Source organism: Chionomys nivalis, chromosome 2 (genome assembly GCF_950005125.1).
Source record: "Chionomys nivalis chromosome 2, mChiNiv1.1, whole genome shotgun sequence".
NCBI classification, from domain to species: domain Eukaryota; kingdom Metazoa; phylum Chordata; class Mammalia; order Rodentia; family Cricetidae; genus Chionomys; species Chionomys nivalis.
In genome coordinates, this window is record NC_080087.1 from 582,145 (window position 1) to 594,098 (window position 11,954).

General features: G+C 33.9%; 1 protein-coding gene across 1 annotated transcript; it reads left to right on the forward strand.

The window, feature by feature from the left end:
- The first annotated feature begins 1,719 nt into the window (after positions 1-1,719).
- Positions 1,720-2,664, forward strand: LOC130862929 (olfactory receptor 8H1-like). The gene has a single exon (XM_057752776.1). It carries the CDS (start codon positions 1,720-1,722, stop codon positions 2,662-2,664), a length of 945 nt encoding a protein of 314 aa, XP_057608759.1.
- The last annotated feature ends 9,290 nt before the right edge of the window (positions 2,665-11,954 follow it).

Sequence of the window (11,954 nt, forward strand, 5' to 3'; positions counted from 1 at the left end):
TTGCCTGACTCTGGGGTATGTGTATATGTGTACCGCCTTCTAAAGGACTCAATGATACATATAAAGAATTTTATTTCACCAACACTTGATGCCAGATTAGCAGGTGTCTTTTACCCCAGTTATCTCTGAGAAAAATGCCTTATTTTCATTTTTATTCTTCACTCTTGGAAAATATTCTTCAAAAACTATTTAGCTTTATTTAAATTATAGTTGATATCAGTTTATTCTGATTTAAGGCATGATATAACCTGATCCCATACAAATTAAGTATGTGTTTTTTTAATGGTTAGTAATTTTTAATTTTGTATCTCATCTGTTATATTAATGAAATGAAAATATATCATAAGCAGGCTGTAGAAATGAGGCATGCTGAAATAGTATTGTAGCTTATAGGTTTTAATGAATACAGTTTATTTTTATAGAATCATTCCAATAAATACTTATAACAGTAAAATTCTTTTTTCTTCTGAATTAATAAAAGATGACTGCATACAAACACTAAACATTGCATATATATCATTAGAAGAGAAGAATCCTCATTTTATTCACTGCGGGGTTTCTAAAAAATGGAAACTTTGGCTCAATTACTCGATGAGCTTTCTTTCTCGAAGGCATGCCAAACTTGCTTAAAAATTGGACTGGCCCCCGAGGACGACCATGGGCTACATGATGCTCGGCACCCTTCTATAAATTTCTGCATGATTATTGGGTAGAAAGGAAGGGCATAGACTGCTCTACTGGGGCTAATCAGAGATTTTAGCACTCATTTTGTTCATAGTCACTGTGAGTTTTCTAGTTCAACAAGACAGAATAAGACTGTTTGACAGACTTTCCTTACCCTTTAAAGAAAATGGATATACAGATATCTGGAAATATCAAGGAAAATTTTGAAAGTTGTCAAAATTTTATGCATATGATATTGAAATCTCTGTCTGTAGTTGTTTCTCAACAACTTGACTCACAGTAAGTACTCTGATATTTATAAGAACTTAGAACTGTTAAAAAAAAATCAAGGTGCTTATTGTATAACTGTTTGCACACCCTGAGATTAGAACTTTCACAAGGACTGTCAGGATTTCTGACAAAATAACTAATGACATGATATTCTAAACATAATATTTTGAAACTCTATTTTCCGTGTAACTTTGATTTTGAATTTCTTGGGCAGATAAACTTTTCATGGATAGTCACAAGTCTTATTGCTGTCAAAAGACTTCTGGAAAAGGGATAAAATAGAGATTTATTAGTAAAGAGAGATGATTCATATCTTAAGAAAATGAAGAGCAAATAGCACTTTGAAATGTTTTTCTACCTTTATTTATTGAATAGTCAAGAGTCTTGTCTAGATTTCAATCACTAAGTGTAAAGAACAGAACAGAATGACAAGCATGTCATATAGTCAGAATATATACAGATAATCAACAGGCATTTGAACCAAATACTCAGTAGTTATTTAATATTCTGCACTTTGTTCCTTGTTGCAAATGGGATGAGTTTTGTTGAAAACATAAAGAAGTCCATTATCTTTATTACATAATTAACAAATATTATGCTTATCTTTTTGACATTTCTTTTAAAAAGGAATACCATAAAAAGCTATATCATATTTGAAGCAACATAAATCAGTTATTGATTTTAAAACATACATAAAATATTTTATTGACAGTCATTCAACGTAAATATCACTTTTAATTCCTGAACAGTTTACGATAGCTCACAATGAATACTTGGAATTACACGCTTAAGCCTGATTTCATCCTCATGGGGCTGACAGATTCCAAGGAGATCCAGCTGGTCATCTCTGTGACTTTTCTCCTGATATACCTGCTCACTGTGCTGGGGAACATAGGCATGATACTGATCATTCGTCTAGATGTCCAGCTACACACTCCGATGTATTTTTTTCTCACCCACCTGTCATTCCTTGACCTCAGTTACTCAACTGCCATCACACCTAAAACCTTAGAGAACTTGCTGACTTCTACTAAGAATATTTCCTACGTGGGCTGCTTCACTCAAATGTACTTTTTCGTCCTTTTGGCTGCGACTGAGTGTTTCCTTCTGTCTTCCATGGCCTATGATCGGTACGTAGCTATCTGTAACCCTCTGCACTATTCAGTCGTTATGTCCAGCAGATTCTGCAGTACCCTTCTTGGTGGGTCATATGTGCTTGGAACTCTGGATGCCACTGTCAATATGTTATGTATGGCTACATTGAATTTCTGCAACTCTAATGTCATTCAGGACTTTTTTTGTGACACATCCCCACTTATAGCCTTGTCTTGCAGTAACACACATGATATTGAATTCATTATATTTATTTTTGCTGGTTCTACTCTATTGATGTCCCTTATCACAATATCTGCATCTTACATGTCCATTCTTTCTACTATTTTGAAGATCAATTCCACTTCAGGGAAACAAAAAGCCTTCTCAACTTGTACTTCTCATATCTTGGCAGTCACCGTATTTTATGGAACCATGATCTTCACGCATTTAAAGTCAAATCAGTCTTTCTCCTTGGGAAAGGATCAAGTGGCTTCTGTGTTTTACACCATTGTAATACCCATGCTGAATCCACTCATCTATAGTCTTCGGAACAAAGAAGTAAAATGTGCTGTCAGTAGAGTTATAAAGAAGAGAGAGAGAACTCTGGGCACGTAAGAAAACAATTGCACTAAGAATATAATTTTCCTTTATTTGAATTATCGCCCTGGTCTCTCCATCTAAAAATTAAAAAAAGTTTAACTTCATTATTTTTGTGGAGTTTTAGTTATACAGACATTTCTTGGCAATTTCTAGATATGTGTTTCGAAAAGTACATTTTATAGTGGCAAATGAAATACTTGCTATTCATGGTTTAATTATCTGATTTTTCGTCAACCAATATAAAAAATAAAATTTGATTACAGTTCTTAAAATTTTACCCTGTACAAATCTTATTATTACATAATGAGTAAGACAACATTCAGTGACCACAGTGTCAGGTGGCATCCTTTCTAATATGATTCAGTAAATTTCATAGATCATTTAATTCTCAATTTCATCAGCAACAGAGGAGAATAATTCCAAAACAATGTTTTATGATGATGTATGAAATCCATTTGAGGAAACAATCACTAATGGCAGCTTTAACATTATAAGCATATTGGTTTATATGAAGCAATTTTGCTTGTATATACAGTCTTTTGACTTATGTTTTAGAAATTATTTCTGGTTATGCTTAATCACAAAGAATTATCTGAAAAGGAATACAATCTTATTTTAAAGTTTGAGTTCAAAGTTAATTAATGAATACATCTAAGTTAAAGACAAATATTGGTTGCAATTCAGAACTGACATTTTCCTGAATAGAAATCCTGTAACAATTGTTGATATTCTGGCACATGTTCTTCTCAGTCTACTAATGAGCACGTGTGTCTCTGTATGATGGACAGACACAAAATTCTTCTTGTTGCCCCCATCCTTTGCCTCAGCCTTCTTCATCCATTGTTTATGGACAACTGTAACTAGACTGCTAGTTTATTTTTAAAACATCTCATATTTTGTAATCCATTTGCTACCACTTGTTTTCCATGAATGTGGAGTCAGCACACTATTCTCTTCTTAAATTATTTTGAATATTACATATCAAAAATTTATCAGGTCAGAAATATGCATGTTATAATACCCTTGGGAATGTTTTCTGTTACTTCTTTTGGAAACAAAATCATTCTCAAATTGTCAAATAGTTTATTATTTACCCATCATCCTTGATCTAATTTATATAATTTTCAAAGTTATTTAAAAATAAACTTTTGAGAGTAGAGCTGAGAAATGCAATTTCTGGACAAAATGCAGCTCTTGAGACCACAATATAATAACAGCAGTGGATGTCTTCGCTGGCCTGCCATCGAATGGTCTCCTCAGTCTTCACACATTGAGAGAGGAAGAGCTCAGCGTGGTCTAAACTTCTACCCTGAACTATTTGCTTCTGATGTATTCAGGAAACAGAAAATCATTGCCTGAAATTTACTACAAACTTGTGAACCTAAAAAGCTCAAATGTATAACCCCAATGGCAATGATTACATTAAATTGATCACAAAAGAAAAACAAAAAATAGGCTTTAGGAAAGAAACCGACAGAAAGGAGACAGAATGATGGAGATGGGAGAGAAATGAATTGTGGGGAGACAGCATAATAAGAGTCTATACATATATATGCCAAAAACATTTTTATTTAAAAAAATCTGAAATTGAAAGAAAAAATGCCATTCAATGATTGATATATTTATTGCATCTAGAAATAATTGATTTTTAACATAAAATTGACCATAAATTTATGCTTGTTGCAATCTTAGTATTTTCCATTAAAGTACTCTCATATCTGATATTATTATAGTTATAATGTTATATTCTACAACAATTGTCAGAATTGTCTTGCTTCTAACTAAACATTATTTTAGAAGATATATTTTGTTTTTAAAGTTTTTTATTTTTGTTTCTAATTGCTAGTTTTGAATACTTCAAAACTTATAAATCATCTGATTAACTCATAAATTATTAGTTTATATGTCAATATGGACTACTAATGTAAAGCTACATTTAGTTATTCTTAAATTGTTCTAAGTGTTTTAAGTCAAGTGCAAATACTCTAAAAAAGATAACTTTACAATTGTTAATGTATTCAAGTTATTGTCGAATCTAATCAAAACTAAATATCTATATATTTCTATACCTTAGTTATCACTTTTAAATATTGCCTTTACTCTAAAGAAATTACATGCGCAATTATTCTTAGTTTTATTTTAGAATCCTAGGATCTACAAATATTGTTTTCCAATTTGTTTTTGTTTGCATTAAAAATAAGAATTAAATAAGCACTATTACTAACTCATTATTTTGGCTTATCTATAATAACTAATGTGTTGTCTTCCTTTATACTCTCCATCTGAAATTTTGAGACAAGGTGTCTCACTGAACCTAGAACTCATCAGGACGGCTAGACTAACTGGCCAGCCTTTACCCATATACTTCACATCTTTGGTGTCATTAATATGTGGGTAACATGCATATGTCTGGAATTTTTTTTAACATGGGTAATGTGATCCATATTTGATCCTGCATGCTTATATGGGAAACAATTCACAGACTGAGCAATCTCACATGCATTCATAAATATTACATATAACCAATAAAACTTATCTCTGTTGATTTCAATTTAGGAAACAGAATCTGTAATATGTAGATAATTATTATGTTATTATAGTCTAACAGAAATAAGATTCTCTTAACTTCATTATTATAATATTAGAAAAGAACTTTTTATATTGTTGTCATAAAATTAATATTGTTGCTGCTAAATTAGAAATATTTGTATTTGTCCCATAATTTCAATATTACATCTTCACTTGCTCTGGTCCTTATGAAATGCTAACATATTCTCAATATAACAGTTCATGTCACTATGTCATAAAATGTTTATATTTTATAAATATAATTTTTAGAAATACTGTAATATATCTGAGAAAATATTGTTCTTGCTTCTTAAAATCCTTGTGTAAGTTGTTTGTGATGTGACATGTTTGTAATACCAGTACTTATATTTTTGAGGAAGGAGAATTGTCATTCATATGATAACATGTTAAAAAATATAAAGAGAAATAGGAATCTCTGTTCAGGGCAAGCACATTTTAAAAATTAATACTAATAGATAAACCAATACAAAACAAGAAAACAAAAATATCTTTGTGATTAGGTCATCATTTTGAAAAATATTTGCTGGGATGAAAAGATATATGATCACCATTAAAATGCTAATCACAAACCTGGCATCAAATCTGATGCCCTTAGCCCACAGATGGAGAAATTACACTGCCATATGTTTTCACATAACTATCCTATGCATGAAGTGATGTGGTCCTGCACATGTCCTACCGAACACTCAAATAAAGAAACAAAAACTTCTAGTATAGATATGGGGATAGGGATTATTATGCATTGTTAATGAGAGTATAAATATAGCCATAATTAGAATTGGAATATAAGTTTAAAAATTAAAGTTATCATATAGTCCTGTTATATGATAGTGGGGTATTACCTGAAGCAATTGGTCATCAAACACCATAGTCAATTAATGGAACCAGACTAGAAATGGATAAAAAAAATCTGGTATACACATACAGAGAAATATGTGGATATTAGATGGACCAATCCAATTGTTTTCTACAAAGAATTATAAGTAGTCTTAAAGATATAAATATTACATGGTATATAGATTTTCATTGTGATCATAAGATAATTTGGACTAGACCAGTGAAAAGATATTAAACTACAAAAAGAATTTTGTATACAGCAAGATTCAATTTTAGAAATTAAAATGTTTCCAGGAGTTAATCATTTCAATTGGTTGCTGGTTGAAGCCTCTCTGGTGGCAATGGGGCTAGGCAATGACCTATGCACACAGATGAATATCATTAAGAATCATTTTTTTGACTTTTTTCTTATTTTCAGTCATGATTGCTTGTATCTTATGTCTCTGGACTGTCTACCCTCTGGGACATAGCCCATAAGTTTGGGTATGTTGTACATTCATTTTCATTGAACTGTAAGAAGTTTTTAATTTCTTTCTTTATTCCTTGTCCCAGTGTTGATCAGTAGTGAGTTGTTCAATTTTCATGAGTTTGTAGGTTCTCTTTTGTTTTGATTTTTATTAAAATCGAGCTTTAATCCATTCTGGTTGGGTTTACTTCAGTTTTTTGTTTTTGTTTTTGTTTTTTTTTTTTTCCTGGCCAAATAGGAGTTAAGTTTTGGAGAATATTCTGTGAGGTGCTGATAAGGTATATTCTTTTTTGTTTGCATGAAATGTTTTTTTAGATATCTATTAGTTCTATTTGCGTCATAGTATTTGTTAACTCCATCATTTTTTTTTTTGTTTAGTTTCTGTATGGATGATGTGTCCATTGGTGATTTGGGATATGGATGTCTCCCACAACTAATGTGAAGTTCAATATGTGACTTAAGAGCTTTAGAATTTTTTTTTTTTTTTTTTTTTTTTTTTTTTTTTTTTTTTTTTTTTTTACAAATGTGAGCAACCTTCTGTTGGGGTGTAGATACTAAGATAAGAATTGCAAAGACCTTTAATGTACTTTTCCTTGATAGGTAGGAAATGTCCTTCTCTGTTTCTTTTGATTAATTTTTGTTGGAAGTCTATTTTGTAACATATTAGAATGACTACACCAGTATGTTTCTTATGTCCAATTTGCTTGGAAAATCTTTTTCCAAACATTTAGCCTGAGGTAGTGTCTATTTTGGTGCTGAAATATATTTCTTTTTTATTATTATTATTAAAAATTTTCACCTCCTCCCCTCCTCCCATTTCCCTCCCTCATTCCCCATTTTCCCTCACCCATCCTCCCACTTCCCCTCCCCCTGCTTCTCCAGTCCAAAGAGCAGTCAGGGCTGTCCTGTGTGAAGGCCAAGGTCCTCCTCCCTCCATCCAGGTCTAGGAAGGTGAGCATCCAAACAGTATACATTGGGGCTGATCTAATGGGAGCTCACCAAGGCCAGCTGAACTGGGACTGATGGAGCATGTGATCAAACCAGACTCTCTGAACATGATGGACAATGAGTGCTGATTGAGAAGCCAAGGACAATGGCACTGGGTTTTGATCCTACTGCATGTACTGGCTTTGTGAAGTATGTTTCTTACATACAACGGAAGGTAGATCATGTCTTGGATCCATTCTGTTAGCCTGTGTCATTTTAGTGAGGAATTGAGTCCACTGATACTGAAAGATATTAATGACCAATTATTATTAATTCCTGTTATTTTGATGTTGTGTTGTGGTTGTTAGGGTGTGTGTATATATGTTTGTGTTTACTTTCTATGGATTTTGTTAATGTGAGGTAATTTATTGTCTGTGTCTTCATGGGTGAATGAACTTGTGTGGGTCAGAGTTTTCCTTCTAATACCTTCTATGTGGCTGGATTTGTCAGTGGATATGCCAATTTGACTTTGTCAAGAAATACCTAGTTTTTTCCATTTATGGCGACTGAAAGTTTTGCTGGGTATAGTATGGGCTGAAACTCATGGTCTCTTAAAGTCTGTGAGACATCTGTCCATGCCCTTCTGTCATTTAGAGTCTCCATTGAAAAGACAGGTATTCTAATGGGTCTACATTTACATGTTACTTGGCCTTTTTCCTTTGCAATTTTTAATAGTGTTTCTTTGAGCTTTATGTTTAGTGTTTTGATTATTATTTGACATGGATACATATTTCTCACCCAATATATTATGCATTCTATAAGCTTTTTGTACCTTTATTAGAATGTCCTTTAGGTAAGAAGTTTTTATTCTATGATTTTGTGGATTATATTTGCTGGGACTTTGATCTGTGATTCCTTCCACTCTAGTATTCTCAGGTTTTGCTTTTCATGGTGTCACAGATTTCTGCATGTTTTGTGTCAGGAAATTTTTAGCTTTAATGTTTTTTTTCGACAGATTAATCTATTTCCTTTATTGTATTTTCAGTGCTTGTGATTCTCTTTTCCATCTTCTGTATTCTGCTGTTGATACTTGCTTCTGTAGTTCCTATTTGCTTACCCAGATATTCCTTTTGTGTTTTATTTATTGTTTCTATTTTCATTTTCTGGTCTCAAAAAATTTTCTTTACCAGTTTCTTTGTTTTTTCTTTGTATTCTTTAGGGATTTACTGATTTGTTCCACTGTTGTGTTTGTCTTTTCCTCAGTTTCTTTAAGGTATTTTCCCTTTAAGGACCTCTATCATCTTTATAAAGTTGGTTTTTACATTCTCTTCATAATCTTTAGCTTTGTTGTATTGTTCAGATCTTGTTGTCATAGGATAACTGGGATCTGTTGGTGCCGTCATTGCTTTTCTGTTCTTTGGTTTATACATTGGCCTTTAAGCATCTGGATTTCGGATGATTATAGTTCTACGTGTTGGTTCCTGAATTTGTCTTTGTTTGATGACTTTTTTCCCCCTTGGTTTCTGCTTTCCCTCTGTTCATAGCGTTGTGTCCAGTCTTCAGTAGGCTGTCTTAGTGGTACTTTTGCAACCTGCAATACCTTTCTGGATTTGGTTATCAATATTGCTTATACAGTTCCAATTAACAATGTGACCTTTGGGTCCTGGATAACTATTTTGTCTCTCGGATTCCTAGTATGGCATGGCTTCCAGCACAGCATAAGTTTTCTGCCAAGTTGTGGGATGTGAAAGGAACTCAGTGGAAGAGTTGCTCTTGGCAACTGTCGTGTCAGCTCTAGGAAATGTTAGCTGTTTGGGTTATTGGTCTACCTTGGGTCCTTAAAATCGACCTGGTAAGAAAAGCAAAAGTTTTCAGCTGACACCGTGGGACAGAATATGGTGCAGTTTGAGGATGGTGGGAGTGCTTTAAGAACGATCACCTTGGGTTTCTAGATCTTCCGTCTACTAAACCTGTTGGAGTTTCTGGTTGAAATAATGGGCACAGTGGAGTGGTTGCAGTTTGAGGCTATTGCTTGGTCTTTAAGGCATTTTAGCTGACATTGGATGGTGTCTTAACTTGGGTCTCAAGGATCAGTCTCGTCTGTGCTAAAGTAGGTCCTGGAGGTGTGTTCTGGGATACGGAGTCCAGGGGGTGGGATTCTTTAGTACCGAGACCCAGCCTGGTTTCCAGTAGAGCAGGAGTTGTTTGCCTAAATATGGAGCTAGTCATGGTAGGAGATGTCTTATGTTGCAATCCTAGAACTAGCCTGGTCCCTGGTAAAGCATCCAGAAGGGTGATTCGGGATATGCTTCACATATATTTAATTTGATATTGCATTTTGTGCTTTTTTTTTAATTTTGTTTTGGCTTATTGAAAGAGAAGTCTTCATGATCATGGTTGAGTTCTATACTTATCTGATGGTATAAGAAAAACAGTTAGGATGTAGTTAAGAATTATCCTGATTCATTAAAGTTTCAGCTGTAGAGGCTTCTCGAAAATCCATAACTTCATTAAACCTTAATAGATGTCTAGGTGTTCAGTACCAAGCATAAGTTCACTATGGTTGAGTCAATTTTAAATCCAATGTAAGAGGTTTCTGTTACTGTCAAGATACATTTGCCAATAATGTACTCTTGGTTTTATGGTTTCCTTTTTTTTTCAGTTTATATGTTTGCTTGTTTTGTTTTTGCCATTCTGTTACTTGGTGTGGTTCATAGATATCATATGTATATAAGAGTTTTGGTAGTTTCCTTTTACTGGAAACTTGCATGAACCTTATGGGACCATAAAACCTACTATGCAGTGAGAAGCCATTCTGGTCAGTTTTAGTTCTTGACCTCTGGGTCCTGTTTCTGAAATGCATGGTTTCTTTGACAATAGAGACTTTCCCTACTAGTGGAAACTAATGACGATAGTAATAGATGTTAATATATGATTGTCACCTGGAAACTCTGATCCATAAGTCAAGTGACTTCTTGTGCTTGATATTGTAATTTTTGCTAGATGACCTTTGTCGATTGGAAGGAGCATTTTTACCAAAATGAAAAAAATTAATTTTAAATATATATGTTTATTTATAGAGGTTTATATATCGTATACATAATTTTAGGTAAATATTTAGAAGTATGATTTCTTATGACATTTAGTACCCATCTGTTATTTTACCTCCCTATTCTTCTTCAGTATTTACCTTTTACACTTGCCCGGTTAGAGCCTGTTTCCCCCAATAGATCACTTTTCCCTGCTATTTCCCTCTCTATAGTTCCTTACTCTGAATTGTTGATTTTTTCTTTATATACCCATAAATAAAATACATTTAGACAACACTCTATTCACATCAGGGCATTTTTTTTTTTTTTTTTTTTTTTTTTTTAACATGCGTCTTAGGGTTTTATTGCTGTGAAGACACCATGAGCACAGCAGCTCTTATAAAAATATTTACATTGGCTGGCTTACAGTTTCAGAGGTTCAGTTCATTATCATCAAATGGGGTGCTGGAACTGAGAGTGCTACACCTTGCAGGCAACAGGAAGTCAACTGATACACTTGGTGGTATCCTGAGCATAGGAAGCCTCAAAGCCTGACCCTACAGTGACACACTTCCTCCAACAAAGCCATTCCTCCTAACAGTGCCCCTCTCTATGACAGTATGGGGCCTATAGAGTCAAACTACCACAACATGACATCTCAAAACATTACATGCTAGTCTGGCGGTGGTAGTATGTTGTCTGAGTTTTCTGTTCTGCCTGGTTCCCACAATTTTTAAGTCACAAAGAAATCACACAGGGGTCTACATTAGTTATAAACTGGTCCATTAGCTTAGGCTTCTTATTAACTCTTATAACTTATATTAACCCATTATTCTTGTCTATGTTAGCCACATGGCTCGGTACCTTTTTCAGTGAGGCAGTCATATCTTGCTTCTTCTGTGGTGGGCTCACACTGCAGAAAGAGCTTCCTTCTTCACAGAATACTCCTGTTCTCATTGACCTGCCTCTACTTCCTGTCTGGTTGTCCTGCCTATACTTCTTTTTTTTTTTTTTTTTTTTTTTTTTTTTATTTGCTTATTTATTCTCTATTTGAAAGACATTTGTTTTTTTATTTTCAGATTCTTCTATACACAGCTCCTTGGACTTACTGAAATCTTTTTAACATACAGCTTTGTCTTATGATCATTCTTTTTTTTTTTTTTTTTTTTACTTGTTTATTTATTTTTATTCTTTTTTAATTAAAATTTCCACCTGCTCCCCATTTCCCATTTCCCTCCCCTCCTCCCAAATATTGCCCTCCCCCCACTTCCCTCCCCCTATCCCCACTCCTCTTCTCCTCCCCCCACTCCATTCCCCCTCCCTCTCGTTACTGAAGAGCAGTCCAAATTCCCTGCCCTGCGGGAAGACCAAGGTCCTTCTATCTACGTCCAGAAAGGTGAGCGTCCAAACAGGCTAAGCTCCCACAAAGCCAGTTCATGTATTAGGATCGAAACCTA

Bases quoted from the DNA above. Each gene is read 5' to 3' on its own strand.
- LOC130862929 (XM_057752776.1), top strand. From the start codon at position 1,720: ATGAATACTTGGAATTACACGCTTAAGCCTGATTTCATCCTCATGGGG.